The sequence below is a fragment of the Mauremys reevesii genome, linkage group 3 (genome assembly GCF_016161935.1).
Source record: "Mauremys reevesii isolate NIE-2019 linkage group 3, ASM1616193v1, whole genome shotgun sequence".
NCBI lineage: Eukaryota > Metazoa > Chordata > Testudines > Geoemydidae > Mauremys > Mauremys reevesii.
The window spans coordinates 44,350,544-44,375,056 of NC_052625.1; the positions used below are offsets into that span (position 1 = coordinate 44,350,544).

Sequence of the window (24,513 nt, forward strand, 5' to 3'; positions counted from 1 at the left end):
AGTGCCATTTGTCCACCTACCAGGCACAATGTGGATAGTAGCAATGCAAGCTTTCCGCATCACTTGTGCCCTGTTTTGGAGGGACTGCCTGAAGGAATGAGAAGCCTTTGTATCTTCTGTGACTGCCTACAAAGAGCATCTGTTACGATACCAGTTCTTGTGATGTGCTCAGATCCATCGTGATGGAGTTGGGATAAAAACTAGGAACTGGACTGGAGTCACTAGCTCACTCAGGCTATGTCTGCACTTACCTGAGATCAACTCTGCTGTGATCGATGCAGTGGGGATTGATTTAGCGGGTCTGGTGAAGTCCTGCTAAATTGACGGTAGAACGCTCTCTGGTCGACTCTCCAGAACGAGAAGAGTAAGGTATGTTGATGGGAGAGTGTCTCCCGTTGATGCAGCGTAGTGTAGACGCTGCAGTAAGTTGACCTAAGCTACGTTGGCTCCAGTTACATTATTCACATAGCTGGAGTAGTGTAACTTAGGTCAATTTACAGCGGTAGTGTAGAGAAGGCCTTCCAGAGCTGAGCAGTAGTGTCAGTTCTCAATATTACCAGATTAGCTGCTGATGTCACATATGCTATTTCTCAGCTCTGGAAGCATTTTCACCAGGCTGCCTTCTTGAAGGAGATTCCCTTCCCCAAGGCTGGTCCTGCCTTCCTGTCTCTTCAACCGCACAGCACAGGGGAAACATAAGAATGGCAAGCCTGGCCACTTGGAGAAGAGAAATCACAGATCAGATTTCTGTGCTAATAAAGGTGAAGGTCTGCATCCAAGGGGAGGAAACAAACAGTATAGATTGGGGTGGGGTGAGGAGAGAACTAACTAGCAACAGTACCATCTTGTTAATTTATCTTCAGTTTGTCTCCATACAACCATCCTTAGGTCTTGTTTGTTTAAATAGCAGTCACTTCTGTAGGGAGGGCATAAGATTGGGAGGCTGGGTGAGGAGGTGTCTAGAAGGATCTTTTATATATTTTTTCCCCACACCGTGGAACATAAAGTCTGAGTTCTAGTAATATTTGCTGTGCAGCCCTAGGCAAGTCATTCCACTTTTCTGTCTCCATTTCCCTGTGTTTAAAATGGAGATGTTGACACTGATTACGATCCCCAAGGAAGATTAATTAGATAATGTCTATACAGAGCCTTGAACTCATACTATTCTATACAAAAACTAAATAATTTATTATTCCTGTACAAGATTTATAAATAGAGCTGGGCAAATTTCTTCAGTTGAATAGTAAATTCACAGAAAAATGCAGTTTCAGGGAGACTATTCCTGAATTAGTGTGGAATTCAGCAAGTAGTTTCAGCCACGTAAAAAATGAGGGGTGGAGAATGGAAAAAGTCAGCTGTTCCTTTCAAGATTTCATTTCAAAATGAACTGGTTCAAACTGACATTTTGTTTTGAAATGATGGTTCCACTCGACCCGAACAAAATTTGTTTGGTTTTTATGTTTTGGTAAAAATCTGAAAAAAATCAGTTTTGGTGTAAAACTAAACTCATTTTTGGGTCATTTTTCAGTTCAGCCACAAAATCAATTATTCACTTAGCGCTAGTCCTAGAGCAGGGGTTGGCAACCTTTCAGAAGTGGTGTGCCGAGTCTTCATTTATTCACTCTAATTTAAGGTTTTGTGTGCCAGTAACACATTTTAATGTTTTTAGAAGGTCTCTTTCTATAAGTCTATAATATATAACTAAACTATTGTTGTATGTAAAGTAAATAAGGTTTTCAAAATGTTTAAGAAACTTCATTTAAAATTAAATTAAAATGCAGAGCTCCCTGGACCGGTGGCCAGGACCTGGACAGTGTGAGTGCCACTGAGAATCAGCTCGTGTGCCGCCTTCGGCACATGTGCCATAGGTTGCCTACCCCTGTCCTAGAGGGACAGGACAGTCTCCAGTCTGGCTTTTGATTTTAGTCACTAGTTTCTGTTGACTTCTGTGCTATGACGGATCAGCATTAGGAGGCAAATCTTGATCCATATTATTGGCTGCAAAACCTTTCACTTTTGTTTCAAAGAATTCTCAGCCAAACAGAATGTGTCCATCCTATTCTGAGCCCTGCAGAGGGCAGCAGATTCACTTCAATAACTAGAAAACCAGCTGGGTCTGCTGTTGCTTTTCTCTTTGTAGCTCCGTCTGAATCAATTCTGTTCCCTTTTAATTTGGAGAAGGAAGTGGGGAAATGGCTCCTCAGTAGGATCTGTCCCTATTGCCAGTTGCAGGCTCACGCTGCATCCCTGTCACTCTGAACACTGCATTGAAACAAAAGCTGGCAAGAGCCACAGGATCCAGCGAGGTGTGGTGACCTTTGTAAATGCAAGTTCATGAAATACTCCAAATACAAACAAACTTCCCTGGAAACCACTTATAGTTTCTATTTCCTGCTAACCTGCTACTCTAAGTTCTTACTGTATTGCTGCTGTAAATCAGACACCACTATGTTCACAGTTCACTTCCTAGCTCTGTATGCCAGTGTTGGCAGAGGGCCTCAGTCACGTATCATGCTAAATTGGGTAACTTGCCCTTTCTACCTTGATAAGAAGCCCGGGTGCAGAGTGGCCGAGTGCTCTAGATCTGTGTGCTGCTCCCGTGTTGGCTGCTGGAACTTCCGGTTCTTGGCATACCAAGGATTGCAGCTATTCAGGGCAGTAGTTTCATGGCTTAATAGTTCAGGTGAGGTGTTACTGAGACTTTAAAAATAGGCAAGTGACCAGTGTCTCTGAGCCAGCACATATTCTCCTTAAGAAATAAGGCATTGGCAGGAAGAAGGGGGAGGAGCAAATGCCTCCTCCACTGTTTCAGTAGAAGCCAGGTCTTAGCTAACAACAATTAGTGGGTTCCCCATTCTTTTGGGGGTGGTGGGGGCCCTGAGAATAGGAGACGAAGAGGCTGACTGAGGGGCCTGGGCTTGGCCCAGAGGAGGTCCTTGCCTGGAGCTATCACACGGGAAGGAGAGGATTTAACAAAGCTATTAGATGACTGCACCACTGTGCTGGGGAGGGGTCAGTCTATAGCGAAAGGGAATGGTGCCTCCTGCTAGCTAGTGGATGAAACTTCAGGCCCTAAAGCAAGGGAGTCTGTATAACCACTGCCTTCTGAGCTATGTGAACAGGCAGGAAAAGCCTGTAATGTCAGCCCTAGTTGTGTAATCAGCTGAACTCCAGAATTATGTTCTGAGTTGATTTATTGTTATTACTTTTTTTTGTCTCAGTGGCAGTCTTCAATGGACACCAGAATTCCACCTTTTATGTCAAGTCTAGCACTAGCCCAGATGACCAGTTCCTGGTTAGTGGCTCAAGCGACCAGAGTGCCTACATCTGGAAGGTGAGACACTTGAAAGAAACCCAGACACAAAGCCCCAACCTGACGGCCCAGAATTGTTCAGTTTTCTCCTTTTGTTTGCTTTCCACATTCACATAGTGAATGGAGATGAGTGGGGAGGAGGGGTCCCATTTAAAGCAGCACAGGCTTAGTTCCTGGCATGTTGTGCCCAAAGTATACAGCTGTCAAACCTGAATTTAACTATTAATGTAAAACAGAGCTAACCTCCTGCCACCACTATGTCTCTCATCACTGCTGATTATTGTAAATTGCTGATCTTAATCTGGTTTTAATGGGCATTAAAATCGTCTTTCTGTTTATTCAGCAGCTATGACAGGTAGAAGGTTCTTGGTTCATATTTAGCAGCGGTGCACATTAGTGGAGTCTAACAGCTTTATTGTTTTAAGGGTCACTTTTTTTTTTCCAGTTCATAAGCTCTTGCTTCAGACACAGCTTTTTCTCATGCTTAATTTGCAATAGTTAAAACCTTTGTATTATGGCAAGGGCTCAGCCAGAGCCTTCAGCAAAATTCCGAAATGCTGGCTGACAGCTGAGGAGCTTAGTCACTTGGCATCTCTAGCTGACGTGTAGGAAATGCAAATGTCACCATGTTAATAGCAGGGCCTTCAAAATGAGAGAAGTTCTGTTCCCCGCTGTGTTGTATGGGGAGGGATTGTGGAGTTTCATCCACGTAGGAACATGGATAAGAGAGGCATTCTCAGACAAAGGGACAAATGAGTACAATCTTTAGGTGACTGTTTGTTTGTGTAAATTTTTTGTGTAACTCTTCAGATTATGCTGTTTAATGCTGCAATGAATCCTGGCTGGAGTGTCTTTCAATAACATATAGGGTGACCAGCTAGCAAGTGTGAAAAATCGGGACAGGGGGTGGGGGGTAGTAGGGGCCCATATTAAAAAAAAAAAAAAGCCCCAAATATCGGGACTATCCCTGTAAAATCGGGACATCTGGTCACCCTAATACCATATTAGTGTTCCTGGGGTAAAGTTTGAGGCATATTGATTGTAAGAGCAGGAAATCAGTGAATTTGGAATCCTGTGTCTTAACTGGCCACGAGACTTTTTTTCTCAGTCTTAGAATTGTTATTGCTGTCTCCATTTTACATTAGCACCATTGGCCTAAACGCAGCCACTCTCATGCAGGAAGCTCCTGCCATTTCTGATCAGTATTGCTGATTTGCAAAGTAGACTTTTTGCACACACACACACACCCCACCCCTGTATATTTATAGTTCTCTTACTTGGATTTCCTTATCCTGGCAGCTGCCCTGTGGTGGTAGATTTCAATAGATAGGAACCTATTTAAGTACCAACCACAACTTAATCCACATTAGGGTGAATCTTCACTTTTATCTCTCATTCTGCGTTCCATGCCCAAACCCTTTGCCAACTCCCCTCCCCCAAGTAACCCTTTCATGGCACTGTGCAACCTCTACACTGTCTTCTGTTGCTCAGAGGCAAAATTCATCCCCTTACAGGGGATGAGAGAGCTATTTAAATGTGGCTCACCTGACCTATATCCAGTCAGCCAATCGGCTTCAAACATACTTGCATGCGCACTTCTGAATTCCTTGGTTTAGTCATATTCACTACCAAATGATGTATCTGATGTGATGCTTTCACTCCTGCCCATACCTAACTCAACATTTACCTTCTAATATCAGGCACTGGCAAAGTCAGCTGTCCGAAAATTGAACCTGCCCTGCTTTCCCAGCCTGCTCTCTTTTCACTATGGGTTTGGAAATAAAAGCAAAGTTAGGAGTGCTGAGTATGTACAGCTGCAGTCTGGGCTCAGGCTCGTAGCCATTTTGGGTCTGAGAGATGCGTTCTTGTAAGGTCCGTGGCTGTTTCTTTAGGAGTAGCAGCGCCGCAGTGATGGGTCTGCTTTCATAGCAAAAGTAATAGGTATCCACTTAGGCTTATCCACGCCAGGCCCTTCAGTGGTTCATAACGTACCAGGCTTATCCAGCAAACGGGCTGTGTGATCTTGCATTGCACATTTCAAGCCCATGTTTTTAAAAAGGTTCCCTGGAAACTATGCTGGGAATGCCACAGGAATATTTAAGGGCTTCATAAAATTCAGAAAAAAATGGATTTAAAACCCATTTGTTTATTTTTATAAGATTCCCAGTGCTGTAGCATGTGGATGCCAAACATTAATTAAAACAAATATATGACGGGTGGTCAGATGAGCACTATTATGTTATCCTTGTGGCTACTTTATGTAGTGGTAGTATTCTCTACACTGACAATCGAAAATTTATCACAAATCCAACCTACTCAGATTCCTTCCTGTGCCCTGAAGGCTGCCAGACTTTATTGATTTTGATGTAAACATACTACTGGGATGATCAGTGCCATAGAAAATATATGGCCAGCTGCTCTGAGAAGCATACAAGTGAGCTGCCAACAGAGACAAAGGCTAGCCTCGTATTTTCAAACTGGGAGGGGGTTCTGAGAAGAGGCTCTGTCTGGGCAAATTCAGAGGTAGGTAAAAGGTAATTTAATGAGGACATGTCCACCCAAGACATTTCCAGGAGACTCTTGATCAGTAGTGGGATGTTGTACCTAGGTCAGGAAATGCCATGGACAGAGGTTATTGCTGACCAGACAAGGAGCACCTTGTGGTTCCATGTTTCAGCATGTGACATCACTTGCATGTAATGAGCACTTCAAGAAAAGCAACTGCTGGTCCTGTAATCAGTTGCATCTGTAAGAACCCTTGCATTCAGCTTAGCATTAGGGGTAGGGATGGAAAGTATTTATTTTAAAATGGACATCTGACTTTGAACCACTAACTGACCAGGAACAGGAAGAAACTTCCTTTACAGCCAGGTGGTTCCATAACTGTACTTTTCTTTGAACCGTCTGGTACTGGCCACTGTCAGAGAAGACAGGATACCAGATTAGGAGGACCCTTGGTCTGACTTAGTGTCATACTTAGTATGTTCCTGTGTAGTCTGATGTGTACATAATATAAGACATATCCTGAATCCCAGTAGATAGCCAATTGCCTATCAGTTTTTATATCTATATGTACATCTTGGCATCCTAATGACATAATAAAACAAGGGGAACAAAGCACCTGTGATGCTGATTTTACCAGAACCCAAAGGATACAGCATCAACAACTGAGTTTGTACTCTGTTCCTCCCTCCCCCCTCAAACCCATTCAGATACAAATGCCTTGGTCCTTATCTCACTCGCACTGGTGGAAATTATGTACAGCTTCATCAATGTCAGTTAAATTATATCAGTGTGAAAACAGTACAGGAGCAGGATCTGGCCCAGTGAGAATAATTCTCTCCTTCCGCCCTCTTGTCAGTAGTCAAGGATTATTAAATGTCTTGCTACACGCAGTAAAAATCTATTAAATGTAAACTAAGGTGTTCTCTGTACCAAGAACTCCTTCAGTTTATTCCTTAAATGGGATTTTAGTTTCCATGGTATTGCACGTTTTGGCAGAGAAGGTTATATTCTCAACAGGGCATTTAATAGATATTTAGTCAAGTGGTTGCCTCCACCATGCCACACACATACTGAAAAAAAGCCTGTTATGAACCATTTAGTTCAGACAAACTTTAAATACTCTACTTAAGAATCTTAACTACAGCTTTTCAGGCTGCCATGGCAAGAAATAAAAGTTTGACAAGAAAAGGAAATTGATCAAGAAACTAGAAGCCGTCCCTGATATTTTGCATTTATCTTTGTAAATCTGTGTATAAAACCACCTTTTCCCACTTGCTAAAGAATCTATTAAATGTACTTAGTCATCAGTGCAAATCCCACATCTAATGTCACATCGCTACTGGTGACTCATAACTTCAGGAAACCTGCTTAAAGTCTGCAAGATAAAAAGAACCTTAAATCTGATTTCTTGCTCTTGCTTGGTTGTGGCAGGGCTAATATTAGCTTCAGATAAGTCAGTCTCTGGTTAATGGCTGGTCTCATGAGCTGTGATAAAGCTTGTAGGTCAGGAGAAAGGTGTCTCAAACAGGGGTTCAGTTTCAAAGGTGTATCATATTGGGGTTCAGTTTAATCTGTGTGTACTGTATCGTCTCATAACCTTTTTTTTTTTTAAAGGAACCTTGACGGTGTTGTTATCTTATTGTAAAGTTAATTATAGGTTAGCCGGCTGTAAGACACACTGGAACTTGCCAACTACATGAACAACTAGCTCTGAAGCAAGTAGTAAACTACCAAATTCTGCTTCTTTTTGAAGTAGGTCTTGGGTTTAAGACTTCCTGTTGCTTTATAAATGTCACCTTCTACTCAGCATAGAATCCGAGTAGGCAAACTTGCTCCCAACAGGAGCTACTGGAACCTTAAATGGATCATGCTATTCCATGTAGCAATGTGCTTGTGCAAGGCACTGGATTGACATCCGTGGAGACAAGTCCTATGTATAGCAGAGAGTCCTATGCAAGCTTTCCCAGGCACTGTCAATACACTCCACCCTGAACCAGCTGCTTCATCTCGAGGAGCGAAATGCTAATTTGTTCTTAGAGCTTATTCAGGCCCTTGCCTTTCTGCCAAGACTGCCAACAGGGTACTAATTGTGAGGGTGTGTGTTTTTAGATGGGGCTGTCAAATCCACGAGGAACTGGACTGAGGCCACCAACTTATTTCACATAGGCTACTAAGTAACTGTCAGACAGTAACTACTTTTACTCATGTCATCGGTGTGAAATTGATTTCTCCCCTGCTTTGAGCCATTCAGTTCTATGTGGAGCATTGTTGTCAATAAATGCAGAGAGACTGTGCTGAATTCTTGGGAATAAGTGATACCTTCCAAGATACAGTAGAACCCCAGAGTTACAAACACCTTGGGAATGGAGGTTGTTCGTAACTCTGAAATGTTCATAACTCTGAACAAAACGTTATGGTTGTTCTTTCAAAAGTTTACAGCTGAACATTACTTAATACAGCTTTGAAACTTTACTATGCTGCTTTTAACTATCTTAATTTAAATCAGGGGTCGGCAGCCTTTCAGAAGTAGTGTGCCAAGTCTTCATTTAGTCACTCTAATTTAAGGTTGTGTGTGCCGTTAATACATTTTAACATTTTTAGAAGGTCTCTTTCTATAAGTCTATAATATATAACTAAACTATTGTTGTATGTAAAGTAAATAAGGTTTTCAAAATGTTTAAGAAGCTTCATTTAAAATTAAATTAAAATTCAGAGCCCCCCGGACTGGTGGCCAGGACTCAGGCAGTGTGAGTGCCGCTGAAAATCAGCTCGCGTGCCGCCTTTGGCACACGTACCGTAGGTTGCCTACCCCTGATTTAAATGAAACAAGCACAGAAACAGTTTCCTTACCTTGTCAAATCTTTTTTTAAACTTTCCCTTTATTTTTTATAGTTTATTTTTAACAGAGTACTGTATGGTATTTCCTTTTTTTTTTTTTTGGTGTCTGCTGCTGCCTGATTGTGTACTTCTGGTTCCAAATGAGGTGTATGGTTGACCAGTCAGTTCGTAGCTCTGGTGTTCGTAACTCTGAAGTTCTACTGTACCTAGGCATGGAGGACAGGCTTGTGACTAAAGTACAGGCATTAAGGAGATCTGTGTTCTCTTCTCAACTCTGCCACAGACCTTCAAGCATGACCTTAAGCAGGCAATTCTAATCTCTTTGTGCCTGAGAAAATGGAGGAAATATTTGCATACCTCGGAGGGGTGTTTGGAAGCTTATTTCACTGTAGAGTGTTTTGAGATCCTTGATGAAAGACACCACAGTATTCTACTTCAGCAGAGTGGAGCCTTCCTTAATGATGCTTTTGATGCAGAAATCCAACTGAATTTAAATTGTGGATTGGTTTTTTAGATTTCTGAGCCCCATCTTCCTCCCATGATGCTCCTTGGTCACTCTCAAGAGGTTACCTCTGTTGCCTGGTGTCCTTCAGACTTCACTAAGGTTAGTTTCTAGAAAAACTGTGTTTTGGAATCTCCTGTGAAACCAATGAATGAAGGACCAGATGTGACCACCATAATGTTTGTTTTACAAAACTTGAGGGGGGTGTTTTGACCGGCAACGGAATCTTCTCTGTATGGAAAGCCTTGTTGAAAAGAGAATGGCATAGATGAACTGGCTTGCTACACTTTTCCCTTCACATAGAGTTAGAGCTAATCGGAAATGTTTTCATGAAAATTCCTAAGACGGTTTAGTGCTGTGAGTTAAAAGTCTAGATAATTTTTTTCATTTTTTGAAATATTCCACAGAATTTTTTTTAAAAATCAGAATTTTCAATTATTTTTCATTTTTAAAAAGTTTTCTATTTTAATAAACACTACCAAATCACTAAGCCAACCAGTCAAAATTGGTGATTACTTTAAAAAAACAATCCTGCAAACAAAAAAGCAGGTAATGGTAAACAAAATTTTCAGTGAGAAATGGAAAATTTAAAGAAAATAAAAATGTTTTTTGCAAAAATATTTGATTTTTGGGAGGGAGGCCATTTTTTGTGGCATCAAGCCACATTGCCCGCACTACATTTTCAACGAAATCCTCAAGTGCATACAGTATGATGCTGTCCTGAATTTTTTTTCAGGTAATTTGAGTCCTTTGATTACTATTATTAACTTGGAAAAGTCTGTTCCTGGAAATGTATGAAATCCTTTCCTGATGGAAACTGTCCTGCTAACAAATATGTTGATAATTGATTAATGTAAATGTTATAGTGCCAAAATTTGAAGCCATTTCTTCAAGGTCTTCATATGCTGATGAGTTTTGTTGATGTCTTCTGCTGTCTGTCCACTGATATGTTTGCAAGTCTACTGCAGAGCAATGAGAGCTTTAGTGGGAGGATAGAAAGAACATTAATGTCTGTTCTTTCAATAAACCATATTGAGTCTGTCAACATGACTCCTAATTCAATGCTAAATCCGAGAGCTTCACTGTCCTGGACCATACCTTAACAAAAACGCAAGGGTCAGCATTAGTGGTTCCCCAATATGGCCATCACTGGATGGGAGGGAATTGTTGGCATGGGGAGTAGGGTTAAGAGACCAGTCTAGCTCCAAATCAGGAATAAGCCCCTCCCGCAGCTATGATATCCGAGGAGTCCCATAGGGTTTCTTGCTGGCGGTTTCAGTTGCCCCTCTGCCCAACATTGTTAATCAGCTAGTTTCTCTAGGAATCACAGTAGGCCCTCAGGAGGGATTTGAATTAGGATCGGGTAGTGGCTTTGCAGACAAGCTCAAGAAGTACTTTCCAGTTGTAGAGGTGGCATAAAAATTACAGTGCTGGATCAGACCTATGTTCCATCAAGTCCAGTATCCTGACCATAGTAGCACGGGAGAAGAAAACAAACAGGGCATTAAAATCTGGGCCAATGTAAAAGGAGTCAAAGGCAGTTCAGAAAGGAGTGGTGGTTAGGCAGGTACTCGAATGCAATGACAAGAAACTTGAAGTTGATGCAGAGGAGATGAGGAGCCAATGGAAAGACTGGAAGAGGCGAGTGATGTGGTCTGAACCCCAGGCAAGGAAGACAAGCCTACCAGCAGAGTTTTGTAGCGCTGATGTTGGTGTTGGGGAGGCCAGAGGAAAAGCATCTTGATTACTGTGAACATAGGCCATAGCGCTTCCTTTTTTACTAATTCCCAGGTGAATCACTGTATATATAGTACAAAGGGAGATCAATAAAAGTTCTGATGCTTGTTTGGCAGGTTCCACTGATTATTTGGAAGAGCGACATGCCATTTTATAGGGATCTGCTGAACCTAAACTTTAGTCCTGTCTCTTGCTTTTCTGTACCAAGTGCTACTGACACTGGATGATGGCAAAGTCTGCAAAGACTGCGTAGTGACACAATCCCTTTCCAGCGTTTATCCTTGCTCCAACGTTACCTATTTAAAACACTGCAAATGTCTGTCCCCAAGCCAGGAAAGGTGAGGAGTGAGAGAAGGAGCATTGGACACTGATGCAAAATGTTGAATTCATATCTTCTGCTGTCTGTTTCCTCCTGGAACATGAGCTTTGGATCGTGTTTGGATTTCTGCTATTATTTACTGAGTTACTGAAATGTCAATAAACAAATACTGTATATATTGGCACTTGTGGAGCAAATGGCTGCCTGCCACAGAATCTTCACAAAGCAAATGGGGAGGCTGCGATTTCTTTGCCATAAAAGGGATAGATGGAGGCTTTCTCCTGTCAGATCACATTCAAGGGAAATAGATAGCTTTTTCCTCTGGTACAGTAATTAGACAGCATTTGTTTTTCGCTGGAAGTTGATTTACCTATTTGTTAGTGGGCAGGGAGAGCTCCGTGCAGAACACTTATTGGCACAAAGTACTGAGAGTACCAACTCTCTTGGATTGATTTGCCAGTGACTGGGATCTGGCTTCACAGTGGTCTAACCTACTGACTTATGCTGTAGATCGCCACATGTTCTGATGACAACACTGTGAGGATTTGGCGCTTACGGCGTGACCGTGATAAGGAGAGACTGACATCAGGCAAAGTCAACTTGGTAGGCTGGGTCTGTCAGAAGAAACCAGAAGAGCAAAATGGAATAGGTAAGGCCCTTAGGGGTATTTTGTCCGACAACATAGGAACAGTACTTCTGTGTATTTACTGGTTCAGCAAAAGCTTTCCTATTGGCTATTGCTCTTCATTTCTTTAGAAATGTGAATGCATGCATTTGCCCAGGCTTGACGTACCATCCAGTAAAGGGCTGGTACTGCATATGCAGCCCTAGAGCTTTGAAATTTTCCTCTTGCCCAGCGGATGAATTCAATTAAATAACACTGACTTCCTCTCTTTTTGTTTTTAAACAAAACAAAGCACTCCCTTTCTACAGGACAAAGGTATCTTTTCAACATTCCAGACCTATACACACCTGCTTCTAAACTCTTACATTCCATTAGAAATGTAATCTTAATTTGACTCTGTCTTGCTGTAAATTATTGTTTGGCTTTCTAAAATGCACCTATTCTTTTCACCACTGATGTGTGTACATGGAAATCTAGTCACAGATATTCTAAAATAAACCAAAAATAAATGCAAAGTGGGATATGAAGATAGCTGTATCAGAAACACAGAATTTTTTTAAATTTGGACCAAAAATGAGTTGGCAGTGGCTGGTTGGTGTCATTTCCTGTGTTGGTCTATCTCCCTCTACTGACTTTCCAAATGAGCTTCACCTTCATTGTTGTTAATACAAGTGGAAGGTTTTGTAATCCCCCTGACTAGGATAACATTAAAATTAGCTTTCTGCCAGTCGTAACTGTCTTGCAGGAAGCTTGCGGGACAATAGGTGGGTAAGTGCCAGCTCTCTTCCATAGTTGCTCACCACACGCATACACGTGCTTTGTTTCAGTGAGCTGCTGAGAAACTATTTCACATTCTATTCCCTCAGAAATAAATAGGGACACTTGTCTTGTCGAGAAGCTTGAAAACCCAAAGCTGCCTGGACCCTGGATCTTTACAAATCGAATTTGGCAATTATACTAGATAAAATATGATTTCTCTTTGTTCTCTATGCATTAAAACAACCCAGGAGGGAAGAGGAAGCACACAGACCGTGTGTATGCAACAGCAGGCTTCCCGCTGACCATGACTCTTTGAACGCAAAACACATGCTGTTAGGATACGGGAGCTATCTGCAAACTGATTCATAGTTGGCTAACCAAATAGCATTTCAGGACTGTTGAGATGAAATCTAGATTGCATCCTACCCATTTAAATGGAACAAATTGTGAAGTTGTGGCTGTGTGTTGACTGTTGACCTGCACTGTGGCATGCAGCAAACACAGCTTCCTTCCCTTGGGAAATTATGTATGTAAATTTGCTAAGTGATATTAATTTCTCTGCACTTCATGTAACCAGAATAGCTAGAGCTGGGCTGTCTCTTGAATTTGTGATTCTTTTGATTCTTGAAGCCCATAATGTTGCTGAAGAAAATTGATGGGGTGAGAGCAAGAGAGAGAGAAATCCCCACTGCTAGTATACATTGTGCATTTATCTGTCTGAGTCCTACAGAGACATACATCATTCATTTGACTGGCAGCTTGGAAGAGGCTTGCACTCAGCGTTAAATATAACAGCCTTGTAGAATTGTTGGAGAGTGGTATCAATGGCAATAGACTTGACTTGTTAATAGAATTTGAGGTCTGAATGTTTGACTGGTGCACAAACTGCTACAAAAAAGCTTGCTGCTTCTATCCTGTTTCCCAGCACTGGGAATATAGGCATTTGAATCACAGGCTGCCTTTAATCATCACCATCAATCCAGCATCTAAATCAAGATAGCTTCCACTTTTCCAGAGGTAGTGACTCCAGAATATATTTTTCAGTCTGCCATGGTTGTGGGCAGCCACATCCTCGTTCCAGCTCATCACTCCACATTTCTAGTGTATGAATTTGTAGCTAATCTCTAGTGAGAGGGGGGGTTGCTGAGATTACTACTACCCTTCTTCCACATCTAAGAGCTTACATTTTAAGCACAACTAATTTTCCAGCTGAGATAATATAGTCCTGTAAGTAAGTGCTCATTAAGGCCAAGATTAAAAGACCAAATCTTAGTAGTGACCCTGCTATGAGTTCATAATAACTTGTTTCAGTCTGGATTAATAAACATTGTTGGGAAAGGAACATTTAACTCCACTTTGTGCTGTAAAGTGGTTGACATTTGTATTCTTTTTTTGCTCAGCACATGAATTTAAAGGTGTAGAGACATTGTTGGGCAATATTATATTGAGAGTCTTCAGGAAGGATAAGGATAAAAAAAAGCTTTATGTATAGTGTAGGAGTACTTGTGGCACCTTAGAGACTAACAAATGTATTGTAGCATAAGCTACAAAATGGGCCATTTTCATTACCACTACAAACAGTTATTTTTCTCTCCTGCTGACAACAGCTCATCTTAACTGATCACTCTCCTTATAATGTGTATGGTAACACCCATTGTTTCATGTTCGCTGTGTGTGTGTGTGTGTGTATGTGTATATATATATATATATATCTTCCTTCGGTATTTTCCACTACATGCATCCGATTAAATGAGCTGTAGCCCATGAAAGCTTATGCTATAATAAATTTGTTAGTCTCTAAGGTGCCACAAGTACTCCTGTTCTTTTTGCAGATACAGACTAACACGGCTACTACTCTGAAACCTATGTATAGTGTGTTATTGAGAAGTTATGTAGGTGTTTACACTATGCACATTATCTCACAAGCAAGTACAACATTCTAAAGAAAATGGCACTTCATTCACACAAGACTTCAGCATCCTAATTAAGTACTTTACCGCATCACAGCTAATGCTGAGAATTAAGAGTTTCAGACTAAATCCCTGGTATGCAGAAAATGTTTAGAGCCCTTTTGCTCCTTGGTGAAACAGTGTGCTTAAGGTAGCTAATGTGCTGTCTTATTTAATTGTACCACCTCAAGTTTAGGGCCAAAAAGGTTCCTTCAGATACATGACATTTCAGCATCTGAAAAGCAGACCCTGGACACACATTAGTACATCATCTCTCTTCAGAGTAAAATATCTCTTTAAAAAACAACTTAATAATTACTGTTTTGTTTTGGCCTGAGATGTAGCTTAAATGCATGCCGCCCTCGGATTTATTGTGGGATTCCTGGTGCACAGCTGATAAACACTGATGACTGTGCTTTGCTTTACAACGCAAGATGTGGGCATGCAGTTGAGTAGACGGATTTATACGCAGTTTATTTCATAACATGCTGATGATTTCAGTAGCCATACTGTTCTAGACGTACATGGAAATTGCTTATTTAAAAAAAAAATCACTCATTTGTCATGGCAACCAATCCATCAGTTACTTTTATCTTCCTTGGACTCTAAGACCTCGTACAAGATGTGGGGAATTTCTAGCCTGTCCCTTTGCACTGTAAATAACTGACTGCTACCCAGTAATATATCCTTGCAGAATATTCTCCAGCAAAAGGATAGAAGGAGAAATGGGAAACCTTTCTTAGCTCTCACCTTATCTATCTTACTGGTGTATGAAAGCCTAGTTGGGACAATTATCTGTAATGGAGAGCATTCTAATCAAAGGCTTCATCTACATTACAACTAGTTGTGGGACTGGGTTGCAATGTCACCTGAGCTGGTTAAAAACCACTTGTAAATTGTAATGTAGATGAGATCTGATCAAGTCTCCATAACTGAACTAAAGCTTTGGACAGTTCTGGATTTTAAGTGAGCTACAGGGACACAGGTCACATCTACAAAACTTCTAACTGCACTAAATCCTGACTCAGTTATAGCTATTGTACAGATTGGTCCTCAGGGAAAAAATAACTGGGCTGAGGCACTTTCTAAAAATATGCTTCCCTCTCTTCCCATTGCGGCTGTGCTGGGAGGCCAGATTACACTGGACAAGGTCAATGACTAAAATACGTCTTGATTCTTCTGTTCATTTTAGTCCTCTGATTGCAGCTCTTTTAAGAGGTGCCAGTTACAACTAAGGTAGACGAGTGCCATCAAATAAGCATCCTATGTTCTGTGGAGTTTTCAAAAGTGCTCAGTATTGGCCCAACTCTGCTGCTGTTGAAATCACTGGAAACTTAGAGGTGTTTAGATCTAGGGTGGGGAGCATTAGACAAATAGGTAAGCTGCTAAATTCAAATTCTGAATGTCCCAGAGTCTGGGGGGCTTCGTTAAGGTCTAACTTTAATCTGTCTCTCTTCACTCATTGTTGCTGTACTGTGACATTCACTTGACTGTTTTGTTTCTCTTCCATCAGTACTACCAGTCAGCACGCAGAGAACTCCTGCAAAAGTCTCCATGGTGGGTAGCCCATGCATTTCCTCACCCCGGCCAGCAGCTTGTGCTCCCAGCTATGCCGGGGACCTTCCTCTTTCTACCAACACTCCAACATTCTCTATCAAAAACCCAACAGTCGAGGCCCACACTCCAGCGAAGCAAAGCCAAGCCATATCAGGAACTTCTCCCAAACCATCATCTTCCACCAAGATGTCCATTAAACACTGGGTTACCAGGACTCCGTACTCCTCTCCACCAGGGATGGGGACAAAGACGCCTTCTCCAAGAAAAGCCCTGGCAGAGGTCATACAGGGTCTTCCAGAGGCAGTTAGCACCCCCATAGCATCACATTCACGGTTTGAGAAGCGAGCCAAAAGGAGGCTGGAGTCCAGCAAGGGAGATCACATGGGGCAGAAGTGTCTGAAAGGCTGCAGTTGTGTGACTGAGCTGGACCCAGAGGCTAAAAAATCCAAGCTGGATTTGTGCTTCTTGGCAGCAGGCCAAAAGGCCTGTAGTGAAGACTGTCTGAGCCTCGCTGAGTTGAATAATAGAACTGAAGACTGTGGCCAGAGCCCAAAGGAGACATCCCTTCCTGAAAGCCCTCTTAATCAGGCAGGCTTCCAGACTCCCCCTCTTCCTTTAAAGAACTCCTGCAGGAAAGGGGCTGGTGTGCTGGACAAAGAGAACAGTTCACCTGGGAAGAAAACCTGGCTGTCTGCAATGGGAGAGAAACTGAAGACTAGCAAAGCCAGTAGCCAAAAAGTGTCAGGCAACAGCCCACCATCCTCTCGGAGTCCCAGCACAAGACAAGAGGCAGCGACTGCAGCCAGTCCATCAGGATCTGTAAGTAGACTAGGCATGGTTACAACAGCAGAGAAATGGTTGAATTCTGGGTTCTGTTCTCTCCTTGCTGTGTTGCACAACTCCCATTTGCAGGCAGTTAACTTGTGCATCAAAAGGAGCATCAGACCTCATTGCTTGTGGGGAGGAGGGGAAGGGGAGAGGAAGGAAGGGAAATCTGATATAACAAGCCCCAGAATCTCTGCCATACAGGGTAACGATGTTATCCTTCAGTGCCACCTGCACTCTTGGGAGAGAGAAACAGAACTCATGTTGCTCATCTGAAAATGATTTAGAACAGAGTATTGGAAAATGCTGATTATCTATGACACTGGCACTTACAGTGCAGTTCTACTCTGAACTCTGAAAATAACAACAGCACGCACTTGACAGATCTGCTGCTTACATGTATTCACAGCCATATCTGCCCACTTACGTGACATAAATTGGCCCCCACTAGCACTGCAAGAAAAGCCCTGGCAGAGGTCATACAAGACCCACTGCACTGCAGACCCAACTCAGCTTTTGGAGAAAGTGAGCTGAATTTTATTCTAGCTCTTGTATCAACAGAATTTGTATGTCTGTAACAATTGTGGGACTAAATTCTACCCTTGGTTACATCTGTGGAAAAACCATTGAAAACAAAGGGATTGCACAACTGTCAGAGGGCAGAACTTGGCCTGCAGACTCCTTACTATTTGTGTTGTGCAAGAAAGCAGGAACCCAGCCTGACTTTCAGATCCTGGGGTGAGTTTGCAGAGTGGTTAAAATGGGTGGCATATGAGGAGTTTTTTGTGCTTTAGAGCAAATTCTGAATTTGCGTGTTGTCATTGAATCAATACACATGGAATCCCATGATGCCTGTGACTTCCAAAGTCAGTTTTCAGAAGACTGCTGAGCTTTGTTTATAAAACTGATAACTGAGATATGATTATACAATCTTTAAAAAAAAAACGAGGAGTCCTTGTGGCACCTTAGAGACTAACAAATTTATTTGGGCCTAAGCTTTCGTGGGCTATAACCCACTTCATCAGATGTATGAAATGAAAAATACAGGAGCAGATATAACGGATATATATAAAGGATGGGGGTTGCTTTACCTAGTGTGAAGTCAGTCTAATGAGATAAATCAAATCAATTAACAGTAGGATACCAAGGGAGGAAAAATAACTTTTGAAGTGGTAAGAGAGTGGCCCATTACAGACAGTTGACAAGAAGGTGAGAGTAACAGTAGGGAGAAATTAGTATTGAGGAAATTAAGTTTAGGTTTCATAATGATCCAACCACTCCCAGTCTTTATTCAAGCCTAATCTGATGGTATCTCGTTTGCAAATTAATTCCAGTTCTGCAGCTTCATGTTGGAGTCTGTTTTTGAAGTTTTTTTGTTGAAGAATTGCCATTTTGAAGTCTGTTATTGAGTAACCAGAGAGATTGAAGTGTTCTCCTACTGGTTTTTTAATATTATGATTCCTGATGTCAGATTTGTGTCCATTTATTCTTTTGCGTAGAGACGGTCCAGTTTGGCCAATGTACATGGCAGAGGGGCATTGCTGGCACATGATGGCATATATAACACATTGGTAGATGTGCAGGTGAATGAGCCCCAGATGGTGTGGCTGATGTGGTTAGGTCCAATGATGGTGTCCCTTGAATAGATATGTGGAAAGAGCTGGGACCAGGGTTTGTAGCAGGGTTTGGTTCCTGGGTTGGTGTTTTTGTTGTGTGGTATGTAGTTGCTGGGGAGTATTTGCTTCAGGTGGGGGACTGTCTGTAAGCGAGGACTGGCCTGTCTCCCAAGGTCTGTGAGAGTAAGGGATCGTCCTTCAGGATAGGTTGTAGATCCTTGATGATGCACTGGAGAGGTTTTAGCTGGGGGCTGTAGGTGACAGCTAGTGGCATTCTGTTACTTTCTTTGTTGGGCCTGTCCTGTAGTAGGTGACTTCTCCGTACCCTTCTGGCTCTGTTATTTATTAGTTATTTTTCCTCCCTTGGTATCCTGCTGTTAATTGATTTATCTCGTTAGACTGACCTCACGCTTGGTAAAGCAACCCCCATCTTTTCATGTATTTATATCTGCTCCTGTATTTTTCACTTCATACATCTGATGAAGTAGGTTCTAACCCACGAAAGCTTAAGCCCAAATAAATGTGTTAATCTCTAAGGTGCCACAAGGACTCCTTATTTTTTTTGCTGATACAGACTAACACGGCTACCACAGAATACAATCTTTAGTTACACCAGAATTTGAAACTTGATGGTAGAATATAATTTGGGCTACAAACTATCTTTGAAACTGTCATAATGACTAGGGCTTATCTTGGTAAAATCCCTTCCTATTGACCTAAGATTTGTCTCACACCAGCATTTGGGCTCATACAGAGTGCTAACCATACAGGCCATTCAGTAATGCACTTCAGAGACTTAGTCCTTTCATGACTGAATGTCTTTCTAAACCACATACTCTAGCTCTACCTCAAGTTGGTCGTGATGCAAATGAAAAATCTATGGCCCCAGACTAAATGATCATAATGATGTTTTCTGGTGTTAAAATCTATGACATTTTGTATCTGGTGCAGACAGGGTAAAAACTAGAGCCTCCGGCTCTTCTCATAGAACAGAAGGGTAACTCCAGGATTTTAGCAAATGTTTCCTGTCACTAAATAGGATCCGAATGTCCCAGAAGCCATACAAATTACTGCAAAGAACATAGTGGTTGTCCTTTTAACAGTATGTAACTTGGCAGCTCCTCAGCATAGGCAAGCTGTCGCAGTTATCGAGGGGAGAAGCTTAAAAGACTTTTACAGTGCGTCCAGAGTTTAACCTGGAAAAACTAGATGGGGACATCTACTGTCAAATACACATGTTTATACTTGACTTGAATCTCTTCTAGGTTGCAGTCACTTCAGTTTCCATGAGGAAGATCTGCACGTACTTCCATCGAAAGTCACAGAATGACTAGTGCAGTGTGCTGCATTTGAAAGGAACTGTAGCCCTGATTGTTGACACACCACTGGTGCTACCAAGAGTGGATTTAGCAACACAGAAGGAGGAAGACACTAGGATTAGCCAATGCATTGTTGGCCCTTAATAAAGTTGGATTTTTTTTTATTCTCTTGTTCTCTGAATTCTTTTATAAAATCTGTTACACTTTGTAGCCTCAAGTTAGTTCAGCATGAAAAATGTAGAATGCTAATTAATGGAGACTCACACCATTAACATGAAGTAGGTGATGGATTTTAAAATATATGTTTTCTTTTAACACGTCACTCAGTTAAATGTTCCCCCCGTGAGTTCTTTCTCACATGGCATCCGTGAAATGCTCTAGTTATCTTTGGAAACAGCATCTTTGATGTGTGTTATTAGCATAGTCAAATACAGCTTGTCAGTTGCTATTTGTTTTATGATGTCTGATCTTGAAACTTTTGTACTTAAGAGCACTATGCAAAACACATACCATCTCCTTTTGATAGCAGCTGAATAGAGATGTCTGTGGAGAAACTGTTGTTGCAGATAGACTGGAGCCACCATTTCTGCTAAAGGATATTTCTACTGCTTATTCCTCTTGTATAGCAATGACTCTCACATTTCAGCAAAGAAGCCTGTAAATGTGACTTAACTTCCTGTAAATATAAAACATTTTAATGTTCCAGAGTGTCTGTCTTACTTTTCCAGTGGTGCATGTGGTGCTTGCAGTGTGAGAAAAGATACAGTATAGCGAAGGGCATTTTTGCCTCCTTTTAAAAAAAATTCCCCCTCCCACCGTCTCCCAAGTTTGCTGCTTTCCATACTCCGGCCTCTGCTAACCCAAGGACACCCATGATAGTCTTGTAACCATGGAAAGCATGGCTGTCAAGGCTGGAAGCCTGATCCCCCCCTTTTAAATCAAGTGTTGTCAAGGTCAGTTAGAAGTTATCAGATTTTAGTCTATCCCAAACAAAATTGGCTTTAAGAGAAAGCATTCCATACTAGCTTGCTGACCTTTTATGGGTGTAAATTGTAGCATAACTGTCTTGATGTTAGAGGCAGAAAAAAACACCCCACTTTACAGAGTTTAGGTTGTAATACTAATATTAATGCTTAGAAGGCTTGGATTGGAGAATAATGTATATAATTGTGTAGTGTGATTATGGTAGGCTGTCCCAAATGGGGTCAGGATTCTGCAGCTAATGCTCTTTGTCACCACTGCTGGTTGTTCAGACTGAAACATCTTGCTGGTGCTAAAACGTAATGAAGGGACACTGAGGTGTAATGAGCCAGACAGAATTCAAATAGATATGTTATGCTAATGATGACTAACTCACAAGTTACTGGTTCAATACAGGAGTAACTGGCTGAAATTCTGAGGTCTATATTTTATGGGAGGTCAGACTAAATGAGCTAATGGTCCCTTCTTGCCTTAAAAATCTATGAAAGTCTGTCTATTTCAAGCCTCAGGATTGCAGACCTCCTGAACGTTATTTAAAGAAACACAACAGAATTAAGTCACATTTCTGTCTGAAACTTTTGCACCTACTAATGTTAAATGACATATTTCTATAACTGAAATGGATTAGAGGAGAAAAGTTGTATATATGACTGGTTTATATTTTACTGTGTGCATTGGAAAGCACTGTATGTACTCTGTTTCACTGAGTCTCCTGTATCACCAATTTCTCTTTACACAGCAAGGAGGGAGAGAAATACACTATGTATTTTTTTTTAAATGTGATAGTAAACCTGCACTGTTGGCAGGAAGACTCAAAGACAGGTATAGAACCTGAAATTACTTTCTAATTTTTGTAACATTGACTCAGTTTCAAATTGACAGCAGCCATCTAGCTTTGGAGAAATATCAAACTAACATTAAACTGGACAAATAAAATATACTTCAGCCATTTATTAAACCTCACTTCAAAAACTGGAACCTTTAAGTGGTGTCTGAATCAATCTAATATCTTGAGCTAAGACTAAAAAAGCCTGACATTTTGATGTTCAAAAGTAGCTCACCATTAAACTTGACCGTAAAGGGTGGGAGGAATTGAAACTTAACGTAGAGGCAAACTAAAGTCACTAGGACAGTTTAATGTTCTGCTAAGTATCTTGCACACTTGTAAGCAAACTCTGCTGATTTGTACTCTGTATTACCAGCGGTTTCATTGCATAACAAGTATAAACTCCCACCAAAATTCCATGGGTGTCCGCCCTCCCACCCAGCTTTGTGAGAGATTACAGTTGTGAGGGGATAGGATGGTGAGGGTGAAATTCTGGTCCTCTTGAAGAGAACCCCTCTCATACTTATCATAATATCTTCTACTTCTGGGAATAACTCCCACACCTAAACCCTTCTCATCTCTACTCCTCAGCTGATTATTCAGGGGTTTAGAAGTATAAATGGGCAAATACCTGGCCAGATAATCTTCAGTAGGAATGTGAGAGCCCTTCTCCTTTCATGGCAGCTCTGCACAGCTTCTTGCCCCAAGCACACAAAATCAATTTTACTAGCACTATGAAGACACAAAATGTAACTCAATTCCTTATTCTTATGTCGTCAAAGTGACACAGTCTGATCCTGACAAAAAGCTTGGCTCCAGGGGAATAGGAAAGGAATTGTTAGTATGAATCACTTGGTTTGTGATGTGACAGTCTCTTGTTTTCAGACTGCAGAGAATTGCATAATGTGGTTTGAGACAACTAGTAATGTTTTTACCTGGGGCATCTGCTTAAGCATTTAATATGTATGTCCCCAAGGAACTGAACCCACCTGCCTGTCTTGAAAGAACCAAATGTATTTCTAAAACAGGTTTTCTCCTACATGATCCCCAAATACTCTCTAGTCTCAGACGTCACAAAAAAACAAATAAAAAATTCTCCATAATAAATTATTCCAAAATCCTAGTATTCTAGCTCTCCGCCGTTCCCTACAGAAGTGCTGGTTCTCTTCCCAATAGTCTTATGTGGTGTGCCTTACATTCTTTGCCATTTTTCATGCTGGGAATTCTGCTGCAGATGTCACATGTCCAGTCTGAATTGTCTGGCCTCTTAATTATGCCTTGGTTAGTCCTCCTTGTATCTTCCCTCTCCCTAGAGATTAATTTCTATAAGTCACCTCTCAGAACTATACTGTTATGGTATTTGGTGAATATTTGCACACCTATTTTATTGAACGCGGCAAAGATATTTGCAAGAATTTAGATTGTGATGTGCTTCCTGAACCACTGGGCAAATAGAACTTTTTCAGAAATGCCTATAGGTAAAATTTTCAAGTGCCACCTAAATCACTTTTGAAAATGGGACTTAAGAGCCCAAATCACTTAGGCTTTTTTAAAAGTGTGACCCATAATTGTGCTGGCAATGATATTGTGTTTCAGATGCACATCCCCTTTTAAGACTACTTATTGCGACTGTTGGAACTAGTGTTCATATTCCTGTTAATGTTTGTGTCAGATTCTTCTGGCTGGTTAAATTAATTTGTTCCCATATGAAAGTTTTGAATGGTTGAACCTAGGATTAAATATCTGTCCCAGGGGTCGGCAACCTTTCAGTAGTGGTGTGCCAAGTCTTCATGTGTACACTCTAATTTAAGGCTTCGAGTGCCAGTAATACATTTGAATGTTTTTTAGAAGGTTTCTCTATAAGTCTATAATATATAACCAAACTACTGTTATATGTAAAGTAAACAAGGTTTTCAAAATGTTTCAGAAGCTTTATTTAAAATTAAATTAAAATGCAGATCTTATTCATTTAGTGTGATCCTTGCCCTTGCTTTTCCTTGCTGAGTTTTCTAGTGTCTGGTGGCACCTATTTAGATACTTTAAGCTGCACACAGGCTTCTGAGTTATAAGTTGATAACCGGCTGGCAGGAGGTCAGTGGCTGGAACCCCAGATCGGCAGCTGAGGTGAGCGGAGCTGGCGGCTGGTAGGGCTGAGCAGGGCCGGAGGCCTGGACCCTGTCTGGCAGGTGGCCTGCACTGGAACTCCAACTGGAAGCAAGGTGAGTGGGGCTGAGGGGACCCCGGCTGGCAAGGGGCCAGCAGCCAGAACCCCAGAGCAGCGGGGGGCTGACTGCCAGAGCTCTGGGGTTTCCACCACTGGCTCCTGCCAGCTGGGGTCTCAGCCCGCTGCCAGCCTAGGGTTCCTTCCCTCAGGCCAGCAGCAGGTACTGAGTGGGGCTGTGGGGGGGGGGACCCCAGCTGGCAAGGGGCCAGCAGCGGGAACCCCAGAGCGGAGGCGGGCTGAGCAGCTCAGCCTGCCACTGCTCTGGGGTTTTGGCTGCTGGCTCCTTGCCAGCTGCGGTTTCAGCCCCCCCGCCAGCCTGGGGTTCCTTCCCCCAGGCCAGCAGCGGGTGCTGAGTGGGGCTGTGGGGGGGGGGCAGCTGGCAAGGGGCCAGCAGCGGGAACCCCAAGCGGCGGTGGGCTGAGCAGCTCAGCCCACCACCGCTCTAGGGTTTCCACCACCGGCTCCTGCCAGCTGGGGTCTCAGCCCCCCACCAGCCTGAGGTTCCTTCCCCCAGGCCAGCAGCTGGGCTGAGTGGGACCGGCAGCAGGACCCCGGCTGGCAGGAGCTGGTAGTGGAAACCCCAGAGCGGCGGCGGGCTGAGCAGCTCAGCCCGCCCGC

General features: G+C 42.2%; 1 protein-coding gene and 1 long non-coding RNA gene across 4 annotated transcripts in view; one reads left to right on the forward strand and one right to left on the reverse strand.

Moving 5' to 3' along the window:
- The window catches only part of DTL (denticleless E3 ubiquitin protein ligase homolog), a 33,498-nt gene extending 13,472 nt beyond the window's left edge, over positions 1–20,026 (forward strand). For all 3 annotated transcript variants that reach the window (XM_039529415.1, XM_039529414.1, XM_039529416.1), the window contains 5 exons: positions 3,222–3,334; positions 9,171–9,260; positions 11,725–11,863; positions 16,061–16,923; positions 19,811–20,026. In XM_039529415.1, coding sequence (XP_039385349.1) covers positions 3,222–3,334; positions 9,171–9,260; positions 11,725–11,863; positions 16,061–16,923; positions 19,811–19,879 — 1,274 coding nt within the window. In that variant the 3' untranslated portion in view covers positions 19,880–20,026. The remainder of the gene's footprint in view (positions 1–3,221; positions 3,335–9,170; positions 9,261–11,724; positions 11,864–16,060; positions 16,924–19,810) is intronic.
- Positions 20,027–20,043: 17 nt separating this feature from the next.
- Positions 20,044–24,513, reverse strand: part of LOC120400626 — a 66,407-nt gene continuing 61,937 nt past the window's right edge. The window contains exon 3 of the long non-coding RNA XR_005595930.1: positions 20,044–20,540. This is a non-coding gene — a long non-coding RNA (uncharacterized LOC120400626). The remainder of the gene's footprint in view (positions 20,541–24,513) is intronic.